The 15,955-nt window shown below is 41.0% G+C and overlaps 2 protein-coding genes across 2 annotated transcripts in view; one reads left to right on the forward strand and one right to left on the reverse strand.

Moving 5' to 3' along the window:
- Positions 1 to 6,619, forward strand: part of LOC118416460 — a 17,686-nt gene extending 11,067 nt beyond the window's left edge. The window contains exons 3-5 of the mRNA XM_035821564.1: positions 1,414 to 1,859; positions 2,512 to 2,688; positions 4,102 to 6,619. Coding sequence (XP_035677457.1) covers positions 1,538 to 1,859; positions 2,512 to 2,688; positions 4,102 to 4,256 — 654 coding nt within the window. The 5' untranslated portion in view covers positions 1,414 to 1,537 and the 3' untranslated portion in view covers positions 4,257 to 6,619. The remainder of the gene's footprint in view (positions 1 to 1,413; positions 1,860 to 2,511; positions 2,689 to 4,101) is intronic.
- A 290-nt stretch (positions 6,620 to 6,909) lies between these two features.
- Positions 6,910 to 9,759, reverse strand: LOC118416229 (histamine N-methyltransferase-like). Its single transcript, XM_035821313.1, has 5 exons — positions 9,639 to 9,759; positions 9,264 to 9,364; positions 8,395 to 8,608; positions 7,835 to 7,973; positions 6,910 to 6,934 (listed from the first exon to the last, which is right to left on the reverse strand). Exons 1-5 carry the CDS (start codon positions 9,757 to 9,759, stop codon positions 6,910 to 6,912), a joined length of 600 nt encoding a protein of 199 aa, XP_035677206.1.
- Positions 9,760 to 15,955: the final 6,196 nt, after the last annotated feature.

A 15,955-nucleotide genomic window follows, 5' to 3' on the forward strand; every position in this document is an offset into this window, starting at 1 on the left:
CTGTTTGATACGCCAAAATGTGCCCACCAGATATAATGTATTTGTATGACAGAGAGTCAGAGAGTATAGTTCAGAAGAGAAAGAGAGATCCGCAGCTAAGAACGAAGTTAGCGAGGCCAGCATTACTAGTATATAGTAACGTCAAACCATCTTAACAGTCTCCCGTGCCCAGTGTACGGAAAACCTTGTCTCTGCGTCCTTCCTTTATTCTAGCTATGCTAGTCTTCAAAGCAGAATCTAAACAACTTGAAACCCATTGGTTTCATGGCTTGTTTGAAACATGTGACTTATTAACTTTTCAAAATCAGGCTTTACGTAACCTGTATCTATATAGCCGGTATAACCTGGTATAACAGTCCTTCGGCGTAACACACCAGCTTCAATTCAAAACGACAACCACCTGAAAGCGCAACATTTCATATTTCATAAAGAGATATCGACAAAAATCTGTGACACATTGGTCTTCTATATTTTTTTGACCTCGTGAAGCATATTATCCCACCTTATAAAAGCAAAGCTCAGAAGATATTGGCAAAAGTTGTGCTATATTGGTCTTGTCTTCTTTAAAACATCTTATTTTTCTACCACTCAAAATCAGGCTCTCTATGACTCCGAACGATAACCAATTGACAGCATTTCATTCTATATTGTAAAAAGCACAGGCTTATAAAAGACATAACGGCAAAAAGCTGGGACATATTGGTTGCCATTGCAAATTCATAAAGCATGCGAAACATCGTAATAATCTATGTGTACGGCTTATGATATGCAAGGAGCGCAGTCACTTCCGGCTATGTGAAAAGACCGTTCCCTTAAATCATTGATCCTGAAAACAAAGAATGCATCAACAAAGGAAGAATAACAGCTAGAATAGTCTTCAATGACCACTGTATGGACGACACCCCTGTGGTTTAGCCAAAAATCAATTCCCAAGGGAATGCATTCGTGGAATTTTCAAAATTCTTTCAAAGCCATCGTAATACTGTAGAAAATGCCTCCGCCCCTGAGGCGTCGCCAAAAACAACAAAATCCTGTTGGCGCATCGCCCTTTCACGCCCACTTTGAAACGCCGCTCTGCGGAGGTCACATAACTGCAGCCAGCTCACGCTAGAAGGGCAGTTGCGTAATGGGGCGCATTTATATACACGAAATAGAAAACAATCCAAATCATACAGTCTCAGAGTCGACACCTTTCGTGACCACGCAGCACAGGTTATATCTGGCTGCCCCGTCAAATAAGGCTTTTTACCTCAGTCTCCTTCAAGAAGTTGATCCGTACTACCGCTTCATAGACCCCGGGGTTCGCGGATAAATACTGTTCTGCTACCTTAATAGCATTTCACAGAGACAGACCGTCATTGTTCTCCGTTGTCTGTTGTCCCTCCCTCTCCCTTAAACATTACCCCTCTTCAGGATGGCTTCCTCGGGACCCCTCATGGGTAGTGGACTCGGCCGGTCCAGCATGGGTGGACTCCAACGGAGTGACGTACGATGCCGGGAAGGCCCTGGAAGGGAACCCTGACACGTACTGGGACCCATGACCGGCCATGGCTACAACGACTGGTTCATCGTGCTTGATCTCAAAGAGTCCTACACTCTGAACCGCATCGGGATAACGAACGTCGGAGACCACACGCACGACACCAAGGTCTTCAAGCTGCAGAAGTCGGAAGCTGGGCGCCCGTACAACTGGGAGGACGTGGTGTCCGTTGACAACGTACAAAGTGGGGATCAACGTCAGGTGTTCGGAGGCTTCCAGGGGAAAGCCCGTTACTGGAAATTAGTGATCACGCAGACCTACACGGGCTGGCAGCCGTATGTGAGAGAATTGGAGCTTTACGCGTCAGGATTTGCTGCCGGTGAGGGAAATTATCCTCCGTTTGTTTGTTACCTCCAGGAAGGAAGATGACCCATGGCAACGGTACTGTTTTTGGCTGTGCAATGGCAAACTTTTCCCCAACTTTTTGACCAATCAATGATGAAGTGATTGGTCATCAGCATTTCGTTCAACCTTCCCGACCACTTAGATTTCATAATGAAGGCAAAACTTTTTTTTATTTGCACGCTAGCATCAGTTTTCAGGTTCCCAGAGGATGTAATCCATATACATGTGTATTTACTGTAATCAACATGGCCTTGTATAATGAAAAAATGGCCATTGTTGTCGAAAAATTAATGTATTAACAGTAACGTTGTAACGTTATTCATGTTATTTTCAGTTGAGGACGTCCCATCCGGAGTGAACACCTACCACTGTTTCGTGTAGGGTACTCATATCGCTAGTTGTATAATAAAAGTTTATTTTTGTTTAGCAATAAACATATCAACATTGTAACCATGTAATTTTCAGTTGAGGACGTCCCATCCGGAGAGTTCGCATCAGTTTTGAGGTTCCCAGAGGATCATCCATATGATTACTGAAATCAACATGGCCTTGTATGATAAAAAATGACATTGTGAGCAATACTTCTATTAATAATGAAATTGTAACGTTATTCATGTAATTTTCAGTTGAGGACGTCCCATCCGGAGAGAACACGTGCCACTCCATCAAGGTGAGCAGTGGAGAGTGGCTGGTTTACTCCAACAACAACTTCGAGGGGACTTCCATCCGCCTGCCGGCCGGCATCTACCCCGACCCCGGCCACATCCGCAATCTGCACTGCGGCTGTGACGCCACTTGGAACGGTGGGTTAAATCACTGATATGATATGATATGTTATGATATTATATTATATGATATATGATATGATACAGTCAAACCTGTCTATAGCAGCAACCCAGAGAACTGCACTGTGGCTGTGACGCCACTTGGAACGGTGGGTTAAATCACTGATATGATATGATATGTTATGATATTATATTATACGATATATGATATGATACAGTCAAACCTGTCTATAGCAGCAACCCAGAGAACTGCACTGTGGCTGTGACGCCACTTGGAACGGTGGGTTAAATCACTGATATGATATGATATGTTATGATATTATATTATATTATACGATATATGATATGATACAGTCAAACCTGTCTATAGCAGCAACCCAGAGAACTGCACTGTGGCTGTGACGCCACTTGGAACGGTGGGTTAAATCACTGATATGATATGATATGTTATGATATTATATTATACGATATATGATATGATACAGTCAAACCTGTCTATAGCAGCAACCCAGAGAACTGCACTGTGGCTGTGACGCCACTTGGAACGGTGGGTTAAATCACTGATATGATATGATATGTTATGATATTATATTATACGATATATGATATGATACAGTCAAACCTGTCTATAGCAGCAACCCAGAGAACTGCACTGTGGCTGTGACGCCACTTGGAACGGTGGGTTAAATCACTGATATGATATGATATGTTATGATATTATATTATACGATATATGATATGATACAGTCAAACCTGTCTATAGCAGCAACCCAGAGAACTGCACTGTGGCTGTGACGCCACTTGGAACGGTGGGTTATATTACTGATATGATATGATATGATATGATATGACATGACATGATATGAGACAGTCAAACCTGTCTATAGCACCAATCCAAGGGACTGCACTATGCCTGTGACACCACCTAGAATTATGGGTTATAGACCATGAATATGACTTGAGTTTAAGTTCATTCAGATCAACAATTAGCGTTAACAATATACAAGTACACTTGGACTTCTCTTCATGTGGTATAACCGTACTTCTGCAGTGATTTACGATATTGGACCAAAACCATTCATAGACTATATAATGAATTGAATTAAGTTCATTCAGACCAACAATTAGCTTTAACAATATACAATATACTAGCTTTTCATACACGTTAAAACTGCCACGGTTTTAAAGTGTATAAACATTACATTCGATCTAGATATTTGATGTTATTTGATGTCATTCTTACTAGTATTTGATTTCATTTACGCATATTAATTTTGGTACTGTCAATGTTTCATAGGAAATTTCTAATATAGCACGCATCTTAAACGCGGGATCAAAATATACGCACACGACTACCCTGGAACTAAACACTGAGTACCACCCCTTTGAGTAAGTTGCTGATTTGTGATTATTATATTTCCAACTTTACAGACCAGGTTCGCTCCCTTCGCCCCATCAACCAGGACGCCATCACCCTGTTTGACAAGAACGACTTCTGTGGATCCGAGAAGAGCCACCAGACCAGCAACCCCAACATCGAGATGGACAACTGCTGCTCCATCATAGTCCGTGATAGGACATGTTGAAATGTTGTTGCATGAAATGCAAGGACCACATGATCATCATGATCGTCTTTAGTATAATTGACCCTAACTCCTGCTATAGGCGTTACAAAATTCTCAAAAGATATCTTAGGCCAATAAATATGCGCAATGCATGCTGTTGAATTATTTTCGGTCCGTTTTATGTTGTTGTCTTTCACATCATACTTATCGTTCCCGAAAGCTGCCCGGCCGGGCCCCTTTGTGGAAATGTCACCTTAGCCTTACTGGGTATGACATCTGAGATTTCTTGTTCTTTCGTTCATTGCAGGTGGATGGTGGAAGGTGTTTCCTTATGGAGACTACAACGGAAATTATGACTGGTGCCGTGGAGAGTTCATTATTGGGCCGGGTAACTACCGCTTGAACATCTACTGTCCGGGCAACGACAGGATCACTGTCGGTTCTGTGCAGAAGGTGCCGTGCCCTTACTAGTCCCCACTCCTTTACACAACAACTTGTCTCATGTATCAAGGAACAACTGATAAATGACAAAAAATACCCATCCTATAACATTAGCGAAATGACAAACATTGCTTTTTCTTTGACATTGTTTGAATGGAAAAAAAGGCATTGAATGCACCCACCTCTAAAGTTGACTTTAAGTCTTCTGCCTGCATTACTCCCAGTGTATAAGAGTCCGGTCTGAAAACTTTATTGGGCACCCAAAAGGCAAAACGTGTGCATATCATAATTCCCATGGCCCACCTGATGTAAGACATTCAAAATTGAAGCTTTTGAATGTCTTAGGATTTAACTACTAAAATTTTGGGATTCGAGCTATTGTGCAGTTACAAATACCACGAACACTTTTCATCCCTTCTAGATAAATCTGCAATTTTAATGAAATAAAGAACCTAAAATAAAAAGCAAAGTATCTCCAGAAACACCGTTCGTCTATGTGTGGCCTTAAAAGGTCCATAATTTTCCATCTACCTGATGGAATCGTTCTATCTCTCCAAGGAAATACCTGAATGGAGAACCTTTGTGCGTGAGACAAGTTGTAGTTGGAGTGCCGACGAGTGAGTGAAGTCAACAAGATTGACAAATAACGCTTTGATGCTTCTGGCAATCATAATCTGGTGATCGTTTCCTGATGGTAAAGGTTTGGGCTGTCTTTTCGACACAATCAAAGAGTCCGCTTACTGAATATTCAACTTACTAAAGGGCTTGACATTTTCAACACCTAAAGTTCCTTGCAGCAGACAAACCTTATCTGCATCACCAAAGATCATAATGTTTCTTTGGGATTTCCATAGCTACCCACCTACCCACATTCATATAAAACCTTCAAGACAATCTTGCTTTCACGAGTTATAGCTGCTAACACACAAACTCAACCAAAACAAGTACCTCCGTCTGATGTTACATTCCTTTCCAGAGTAAAATTAGGCTAGCCCCTGAGGCGTCGCCAAAAAATCTGCATGCACATATTAAACACATTCAGTACACGGACTGCAGGTTATGTGCTTTAGAGATACCTACACAGCTACAGCGCTAACCTAAATGATTGGCTGACTGGTAATCTCCAAGTTCATGCAGTATTGTGTTTGAAAGGCACAGCCCAATCCTTCTTCAATCATAGCTGGTTTTATCATAAACTTATTAAATGTGTAACTTTAATCTTCAAGAGCTAATGTAGGGTTCAGATGGATGGAGGAAAGCAAAGATATATGAGAAAAGAGAACCATCGGAAAGACTTAGAAAATGCCTGAAAAAAAAGTAAAGTACTGAGCTGGACCCTACATCTGCTTGGAGATTAAAAAACTTTCGGAAATGCTTTTCGGCGCGAAAACTGCAGGTGGCTTTGTCAGACACTTCTTGAAATTTGACAGTTGACTTTTTGCAAACCTACAGTGCCGGTTTTCTGAATTACATTGAATGTCAGTCCTTACGATGGAATTTGTTAGGGAAGATGAGAGAAATTGTAGCAGTTTTAAATACAAGTAATTAAAGTCCTACATTACATTAGTTTCTAATCAACCTTCAGGTACATTACATGACCACTTGTTCAATGACGTAAAATATCATCTTGTACGTCCGAATCTGTATCCTCCTTGATAATGAGATCTGTAACAAAACTGGCATATGAAGACTGATGCTATCTGTAACAAGTGATACATCTTTATAGAAGGAATAGCACGTTTTAGCAACAAAATAAGTCGAAGTTCACTTAAATAAAGTGTGCCATTACATACATCCCAGCAGTTATGTTAACATACTAATCCCACTGTTATCTTAAGAAAACGGCCAAGCAATGTGTAAACAAACATCAGAAATGTCAAGCCATTGCTGTCAACTTGTCATAAATTTTTCATGAACGCTTAGCAATAAAACTTGCAACCAAATGTTTCTACTGTTGTCGTTGTTTTGCTCTGGACAGTATGTACGGGCATTGCTGGGTGCATGGATGAAAGTTAGATGAAAATGTGCAATGAATTCGAATGACTGAATTTTTGTACTGATCAAACATACATAAGCAAAATACAGATAGCGGCCCACTCAAGACGAACAACTTATATTGGCGCCACTCTCAAAACAAAATGAAAATGGCAGATAATTGACAAGAAAAGCAGAAAGATGAATATAAACAACAAAAAAACAACAACACTTATTTAGGTATTTAGTCCTAGTTCCCCTACCTCAGTGATTTAGGTAAGACACTGCGGAAAAAAAGCATACTTTGGAGGGAATGGTTTATGATGGTGAGAACCGGTCAGCTAGTACAATGTAATTCTGGACACATAATCATACTATTTGTGGATAAGTTACAAAGGAAGAAGCACAGAGTAGTAAATGTGTGATTTCGCCATCAGTAAGAGAGTAAATGTCGAAAATATGTACTACAGTCCTTGAAAGGATGATTGAATAATTTTCTGCCACCTTACTGGGTTTAATGCAATCCTGTGATTATGTAGTATTTGCTTAATCTCCAAGCAGATCCAGCTGTGCCATAAGATAGTATCAAAGCTGGCCAGGGAGTATACTATGGCCGGCTAAGGGAGTCAATCGGGCACCGTAGATCTGCCAGATCCTACGGCAAGTTTGATACTTAACATTACGCACCGTGGATCTGGTTGGAGATTAGTATTTGCTCTATTCCTGAAGAATATGAAATGCATATCTCCGCTTAGGCTAAATGATGTATGTATACATATATATATATATATATATATATATATATATATATATATATATATATATATATATATATATATATATATATATATATATATAGGAGGAACCCAGTGACTGTTAACTAATCGCGTTGTTAATTAAGTTCGCGGTTGAAACAATTTTCCACTACCGTAACAGCAGTGATACAGCAGAATTCGTCTGCTGGTAGAGACTATTTTTTGAAGGCGATCATAACTTCACCGATTTGTTTAAGAAGAACATTTTCATCAATAACTACTGAATTACATCGAATATTTTCCAAGGCCGTCGTTCGCATCTCTGGGTCACTGGATACGTAAGGCGTTTGTGTTAAGAAATCAAGAAGCTGCATTCCCGCCTCTGAGTTGCCCTTAAAACATTCTGTGACGTTGACGTTGGTTACGTACCCTGACGTGACGTAACGGATGCCCATCGCGTCAAGCCACTGTCTGACGTCACCGGACGTACGAATCGGCGTCTTCAGACGGTCCCCGTGGCCGAAACACTTCCAGAAGTGTTCCCGCAGCTCCCAGACAGTGCCTTTATCTGTATCGTAACCAAAGAAAAATGCAACAAAACCTGCGATCACATCATCATTTGTTACCTTCGCCAAGATGGTTATGTTTTGGTAGCCATCGGATGTGCCAACACTATGACCCGAGAATTGCCTTGTTCTGATATTTCGTAACTATGTAAATGGTTGTTTTGATGTTTCGTATGTGGATAGGTCTTTGTGTGACCTAATGTTGGTTACATATTTGGAGTCCTAGCGGCTCGTCGTGTTACTGCAATAGATTGTCCGCTAAGTACCTCAAAACATGTAGCATGGGTAACTTATGGCAGGTGAAGATGTTGAGATGGAAGATCTCATCGTTTCCTTGCAATAAGAGACGGTTACGCAATTTAGCCCAACATCTGCGCGTTGAGTTTAGTAAAACACATAGGCTTGCTGAAATTGCTCATTTACCTGCCTCCAAAATGATTAACATGTGACCGCCTTCTACCAGCTGTTCCCACATGTCTCGCAAGGTGGCGTGCAGGTCTTCCACAAAGTACAGAACGTGGACAGCATGCAGCAGATGGAACTTCGTGCTTTCCCCATTCTGGAAGTACTCTTCTGCTGTCTGGTGGCACCAGTCAAACTTCACACCACCAAAACTGGGGTCCTCACGAACAAGTGCCTGTAGTGGATACACTTCGTTAGATGTCATCAATGAAGAATTTGTAAGGGAACACAAATTTCTTGAACCGGACAAAAACGACATTTCATTTTACATATATAGCGAACGATCCTGCTATGGTGTATTGTATGTATGTGTTACGTCTGTGGCGTAACTGGTAGAGCGTTGGGCTCGACATCTAGTAGAGGTCCTGGTTTAGATACTCGCCGTGCCTCCGACGTTGTGCCCTTGGGAAAGGAACTTCACACGACCTTCCTCACTTCACCCAGGTGTGCAAAAGGGTAACTGGCTGGCTTGAGTCGGGGAGGTACAATACTACCTTTACCTTCTGTCTGTACCGTGTATGTGGCACTGTTGTATTAGGCTACTATTTATTTTAAACTCGAGTGCAGTGCCACATTGCTCTCTTTCGCCCTAAAAGCATATATAAAAAGAAAATTTTTCGAGGGACGTATCGAAAAAGTCGTACCATAGAAAGCCGCTAGGATGCCAATTATCAAATTTGACTTAAGTTTCCGACTCCTACCCACCTACCAAATCATGACATAATCGAAAGTATCCATCCACAGCTTCTCGATTCATACTCGTAACAAACATGCGTAAAGAGACACAACACATTAACAATCGTCACCTAAGTGAAGGTGCTTATTATCACCTTGAACTGCTCAATCCTTTCCCCACATGGCTCCACGACCCTGCTGTAAACTCTGCTGTGGCTCTGAAGAAGCTTTTTCAGAAAAATACTGTCCGCCTCTCCTAAAAATACATGTTAATTCTCATATCATACCCGGGCCGTATTTTACGTTATGGCCGGGGTTCCATAGTTCGATTCGACCCCGCTTAATTGCGTGCACCTCTGTCAAAAATCCGAACAAAAGAATGGTGGCAGGAGTAAAACAAAACGTTGCAATCATCCTCTATTTATTGCAACTTTTTTTTGTTTACCCCTGCCACCATCGTTTGATCCTTAGAGACAGTTACACTCTCACAGTTGTACTCTCACAGGTCAATTTCATCATGGCCGCCTCACCTGATCCACTCCCAATCCCTAACACACGAAGGTCGGCTTCCACATCATGTAGAATACTGCCAGGAACCAATGACCTGTAGGACAGGTAGAGGTTGTTGCTCCCACCGCCGCCCATCTCCATTGAGGCATTGAAAACTCTAAAGCCTACCCAATACCGCGTTAGGTAGAGGTGTGACAACCGTCCGACCTTCGCCATGCCTAAAACAAACAGTCCAGTCATCATACCCCTGTCATATTCAAGTGGCGAAAATCGATCGAACAATGACTCTGCGGCAATCGCCCGAGCCTCGATTATGGACGGTTTTCAGGTAAAAAAAATACGCGCCAACCCTCTGTCGATCTTAAACATGGCCGATATTTCATCGATACGCCCGAAGATCGATCGTGGATAATGTGACAGCGGTATAACCAAACGTTGTAAGACGCGGATACGTAGTGTGGATATGACTAACGTTATATCAAAATCAATCAGATACCAAACCTACCTGCCATTGCAGTTTCAGTGGTGTTATGCTTACGTCCTTCAGAACTCGTTTACCTTGCCAAGGACAAATGAAGGACGAACAGTCAAAGAAAGATAGGCGAGGTCGCAAGGTCCTTTAGAGGCTTGGTAACTAAAAAATTAATAGAAGTTCTAATCACTCTATCAGAGGAATATGTCATCATCAATATTTGGTAAAAGGTGTCGTTAATACACCTTAAGAATCAATATTTGTATAAAATAAACTGCTTCCTGACTGACGGTACCTCCCCGGTGTATATGTGCAATGGACGCTTCCAATTGGCGGCATATCTGACCTTTTGCTGAAGACTTACACCACGTGTTTTTACCTTTGCTAAGAAGGTTATAGTTTGAGCGTGTTTGCCTGTGTGTCTGCTGTGAACATCTCGAAAAACCTTTATTTGGTGGATAGTATAGTAGATGGGTAAGTCTCGGGAAAACGAGGGCCAAATTCTGTACTGTGTCCATGGCGGCTTTCTGTGGTACTGCAGCTTGATTTCTATTTTTAATATCTCATGTTCTGGTCAAGTTGTGGCCGTGATTTTTGAGTGGTGGATAGCTTTGTGCACAGAGTAAGTGCGGTATGTTCAGGCCCCTTCTGGCTTTTTTTGGAACTGCAATGGCCGAATTTGTTTTTAAATTTTGACGACAAGAACTGACAACAAGACCTGACAACAAGAACTTGTTGACGGATTGCCTATACTTTTGGCCTGTGGATAGCCTAAGTAATGACTGACATGATAAGATGATAAATACTAGTATGCAATTCAGCAGCTGTTTGCATACTTAACGAGGAAAGTCTATAAATCCACTACATTCAGTGACAGGAATTTGTAAGAGTCCTTTTGGAAACGGCCGGCCGAAAATTGATGCGCCCGCGGCTGTCATTCATATAGTAAAATCAACATGGCCTCATGCTATCTAGGAGATGATCAACTATGAAAATTTATGCAAATGAAGATCTTGTTTGCGTAATTGATGGGGAAAGTTATAACACTTCAATCGAAAGTTTAATATCATTTGGCGAAGGTACGAGGGCGTGGAACTCGCTGTACTTGATGCAACATTTTAGTTCAGTGATTAATCTTCTTTGTAAAAACCTTTGTCTAATATCAAGCAAGCGCTCAATATTTTTTACACTGTGGATATATCTTATCCCCTTAGTTTTGTTTTCGACAGGTTAGTACTACGTACGTTACTCACATTCTAGTTTACCGATTAGCTTATGTATAGAAGTACGTTCGATCTCTGTTTCATTTATTTTGTACCTCTGTAATATCAAAATATTCCCTGAACGATCAGGAGTCTCCTGGGCTCACTCAGAAGGTGATCCGCAGACACTGACAAGGTGTAATTTGGTGGTACATGTATTTGTGTATTGGATCGCTAGATGGCATCAAAGTACTCGAATAACATGCGACCTTGCGCACAACCTGTTCGGCAAGGTTATTTATTCAAAGGACTTGTTTATACAAGGTCGTTTACCGCCATGTTTCTTCGAATTCAAAATTACCAATCAAAGTGTTATTTGCAATATTGTTTGCAACCTTGTAATGTTTACTATGAATAGGTTACCTCCTTCGCCAATTAGCGATTTATTATGTATTATTTGACGGATCAACAAGCGCGAGCTTCCTAGGGCATGCTCCCACGGAAAATGTTGAAAAGTGAAACTTCTGAAATGGCATTTTCTGACTTTTTAGTAGAATTTCAAAGGAAAAATCAAAGATGTACATAACTGTTTTTGACAGCATTTTATAGGAACAGAATAAAAGATTGAGTATATCCACATAACTCATGTTCTAACTTTCAAGTTAGTTAAAACAGCCGTAGCAATCTTACTTAATATTCTAACATAACAAAAGCTTGTTCATCCTATTGATATTCGTAACTAATGCCACTACATGTATATCCAAACAACATCGCAATATTATCTGGCTGCCGATGTCATTTGCTACACGAAGCTGTCCATTTCAAGCTCTTCATACTATTCTCATTTGCATTTGTTGAAGTAATGTGTAATCCCCTTTTCTCCAAAATCACACATAGTAGTATTTTGTCTCTTTAGCACCCTCCGTTGGCATAATAGTCACACTTTTCCCACGACGGCGAGTATCGAATTGTGTTCAGCTCATTGTGTTGACAAGGTCGATGACCTTATAGGTTATACCACCGGGCAAGTAACTATGGGTTTCTCAAAACCTAGGTGCACAGCGCCTTGGGCTCCAAGTCAGACTTTCTCGTGTGACTCTGATAAGTGCTTTTTCACAGGATCTCACGTTCACATACTTCTATTCTCCAAGCAGAGGTGCAGCTCCAGCTGTTGTTTTACTTGTTTAGCAGTTTGAGTGGGGTTTCACCACAAATGCACACGACATGCTAAGGACATTCCCTTTTGGTGTTTATGTTGGTTAGGTCATGCCGACCCATCCTCGCTTAAATAATGTTCACTGGTTGTGACAAAATAATTCCTCCAGTATCCGGTATCCAATGCATTACCTTCCAAATTAGAAGTTCGTTATGTATAAATGTCCCATCATTATACTTCACTGGTTTAAAAACAAATCTGCCCCTTAACCAGCAAGTTTCCAAGTGATTAAACTTTGTCGCTACGAAAACAAGTTTGGACAAGTCGGTTAACCCCGAAAACTTCGTGGCGTTGGTGGTCTGTCGAACTGGCGCTTGTATCGTGTGAAATTATGAATGAATGAAGACCTTTATTGTACATACATACCCACTGGGTTCAGTACAGGTCACAACAAATGATACAACATGATACACTGTGATACAATGAATCTACACTACTCAAGAATCATATTCTACTGCGTACATTCGGCTTCTTCTCGTTTCTTTGTGATATTTAAAATTTAAGAACAGATATGCTTTATAAGTGAATGTTTGTCTAGATTCATAAGGAATATAAATTTGTCTATATTACTTAGTTGTATGAAGTGGGGGAACATGGGTTCTATTAGTCTGTAGAGTTCAACTCTCTCTTTGTTGTACATTATGACACGGTCTGTCCGTCATACAAGTGCGAAATATGGGGGTCCCGTGTTCTAGGAGGTGCCTCCAGTACGTCATGATCACAACTAGTCTCATCACTCAGACTGGGTAACATCGACTATCATATTTCCACCAGGTGCCATAATACCGCCATCTCAAAAACGTTAGTATAGAGGTCTTCCCCAGATTGTCTTGAACATTGAATGTTAACTAGAAAGGCCAACATTTTCTTGAGAGCAAATACAGCATATTTCAGCCATCCCCCTCATGCAACAATAGGCCTTGAGGTCGTTGACCCTTTGGCCATTGGAAAATGACCCCAAAAATTCCCAAATATATCATTTTCAAGTGTTCCATGCCAAAAATTGTTTGATCATTTGGATGAATATCTAGAGCACCCCTTTACCAAATTTCGAGTCATTGGTTGTAAAGAAAGGGAACAGGAGCAAAAAATGTCAAATTTTTGTCCAAAAATGGCCATAAAATCGCAATATTAAGCATTATGTTGTACTGTATGGAAAAACTGCTATTGAATTCATGTGCACATAATCAAAGGACACTTTTATACCAAATTTCAGGTCATTCGGTTGTAAAACGAGGTTACAGGAGGCAAAAATGTACTTTTTTTGTCAAAAAATGACCAAAAATCGCAAAATTAAGCATTTTGTTGTACCGTATACCAAAACTGTTATTAAATCTGGGTGGGCATATGATCAGGGCACCTCTGTACCAAATTTCATGTCATTCGGCTGTAATACCAGGGTACAGGAGCCCAAAATATACATAAGAATTGACAAAAACCTCAATAAAATCATTTTAAAGGCAGATACTAAAAAAATAAAAATAAAACACCCGAGGGTATTGGCTTACTCTACCTTTGTGCCAAATTTCAAGTCAATCGGTTAAAAAATGGCTGAGTTGATTCGATTTGAAGATTTGACAGGAGAAAGAAAGAAAGAAGAAAACTTTAAGAAACATTACGAATACAATATATTTCACCATACCTATGGTATGGCTGAAATATAAATATGCTAAATGTATTGCAATGCAGACGTTTGGGTGTTGAAGACAACCTTGAGAAAGTCTCTATAAAACGTTTTTTGAGGTGGCGGTATAATGGCACCTGGTGGGATTATGCGAATGTATGTTACCTGCTGACTGTGATGATACAACAGAAGAATAATATCTACACATTGATAGTTACAATGAGTTCGATAGGGGTTTTTCTTTGAAGCAGACTGAACACACCGCGCATACTGGGGACAAAACAATCTATTTCAAGTGTAATGTAGATAGGTCAGAAGAATTTAGGAAATTATAACCTCTAGCGCAACACATTGACTCAAATATTCACAAGACCCGATAGTGCGGCTGGGGAAACGCCACATTAAATAAGAATAGCCTTTATCATGTTATTTAAATCAGACCATTCTATTGATAGTTTAGATGCAGAGTTAGCAGAGATGATAGAGGAGGAAATCTTAGATGGCGTTATTTGGAAGCTAAAGGCAAAGCATGCGCACTGGTCATTCACAACCTACTACAAGGGTTCTTTCGTTAGATAAAGCAGAAATAGTGGTTTCTTTGCTTTGTTTAAGTGTCGGCCAGGTGTTGCCCTCCGTTGCATAAGAAGTCACACTTTTCCCACGACGCCGAGCATCTGATTGATTAATGACCCCATAGATTATACCACGGAGCAAGTGATCACAAGTTCCCAAGCCTAGGTGCACAGCGCCTTGGGCACCAAGTCAGACTTTCTCGTGTGACTCTGATCAGTGCTTTTTCACAGGATCTCACGTTCACATACTTCTATTCTCCAAGCAGAGGTGCAGCTCCAGCTGAGTTGTTGTTTTACGTGTTTAGCAGTTTGAGTGGGGTTTCACCACAAATGCACACGACATGCTAAGGACATTCCCTTTTTTGTATATATCTTGGTTTGGTCATGCCGACCCATCCTCGCTTAAAAATGTTCAAATTGGGTTCTGTAATGAATGCTTGACATGCATTGAAAGTATACCTTGTTTGGATTAACTCAATTACTACTAGGCGGCTGTTCGGTTTGATCAAAATGTCTGCGCGAACCTTATTGGTCGTCTTATGACCTCCATATATAAATACATACAAGTACAGACCGTAGGATGATGTCTGATTTATAAGGAAATCTGTATATGTATTTAAGAACTTTAAGAAGATAAAGTAATGGATAAAGGGAATGATTCTGATTACTTATAAATATGTCGTTTGTAACAAACATCGAACAATATAGGTGAATTTTGGGTGCCCTCTACAAACATTCGCGATACATCTGCTTAGTCCATCCTGATGTAGCAAAGAAAAACTCCGCTGGAATATGCAAGACCACCTGTCGAGGGGCGTGTATATAGGTGTCAATAGAATCTTAAGATTACCCATGTGGAGACTTGACTGTTGACACGACGCAAAATAAATGACGATCACACGGTGCCCTGAAGTCACTGCTGCCCCCACCTTTCCCACCACCCCTGCTGCCCTCTACTCGTCTTATCTCTTCTGGCCGACTGCATTTGCTCGAGGGAACACGATGTCTTTCGGATCTGTCATCTGTAGTCGGTATTATTTATTGTTTTTGGGCTATAAAAGGCGGGAACATCTGCGCTTTGCGGTAGACCGCGGCGGGAAATCCAGCTTGGAGACGTCCCTGCACCGAAATCATCACCCAGTGGGCGGCCACTGACACCGTCGGTCGGAAGGGCTGGATGAAGGGAGCGCCCTTTCTGATATCAGCAACACCCTACGCTTATTGTAGCACCCTTCGCACCTGTATACTTGC

Source organism: Branchiostoma floridae, chromosome 5, assembly GCF_000003815.2.
Source record: "Branchiostoma floridae strain S238N-H82 chromosome 5, Bfl_VNyyK, whole genome shotgun sequence".
Classification (NCBI taxonomy): Eukaryota; Metazoa; Chordata; class Leptocardii; order Amphioxiformes; family Branchiostomatidae; genus Branchiostoma; species Branchiostoma floridae.

What these genes read in the sequence shown, in the direction of transcription:
- LOC118416229 (XM_035821313.1), bottom strand. Translation starts at nt 9,759, where the DNA reads ATGGAGATGGGCGGCGGTGGGAGCAACAACCTCTACCTGTCCTACAGG. An exon ending in GTTAATCATTTTGGAGGCAG is followed by an intron (nt 7,974 to 8,394) that starts GTAAATGAGCAA and finishes GTTACGATACAG; the next exon opens with ATAAAGGCACTGTCTGGGAG. An exon ending in ATCCGTTACGTCACGTCAGG is followed by an intron (nt 6,935 to 7,834) that starts GTACGTAACCAA and finishes TTTTTTCCGCAG; the next exon opens with TGTCTTACCTAAATCACTGA.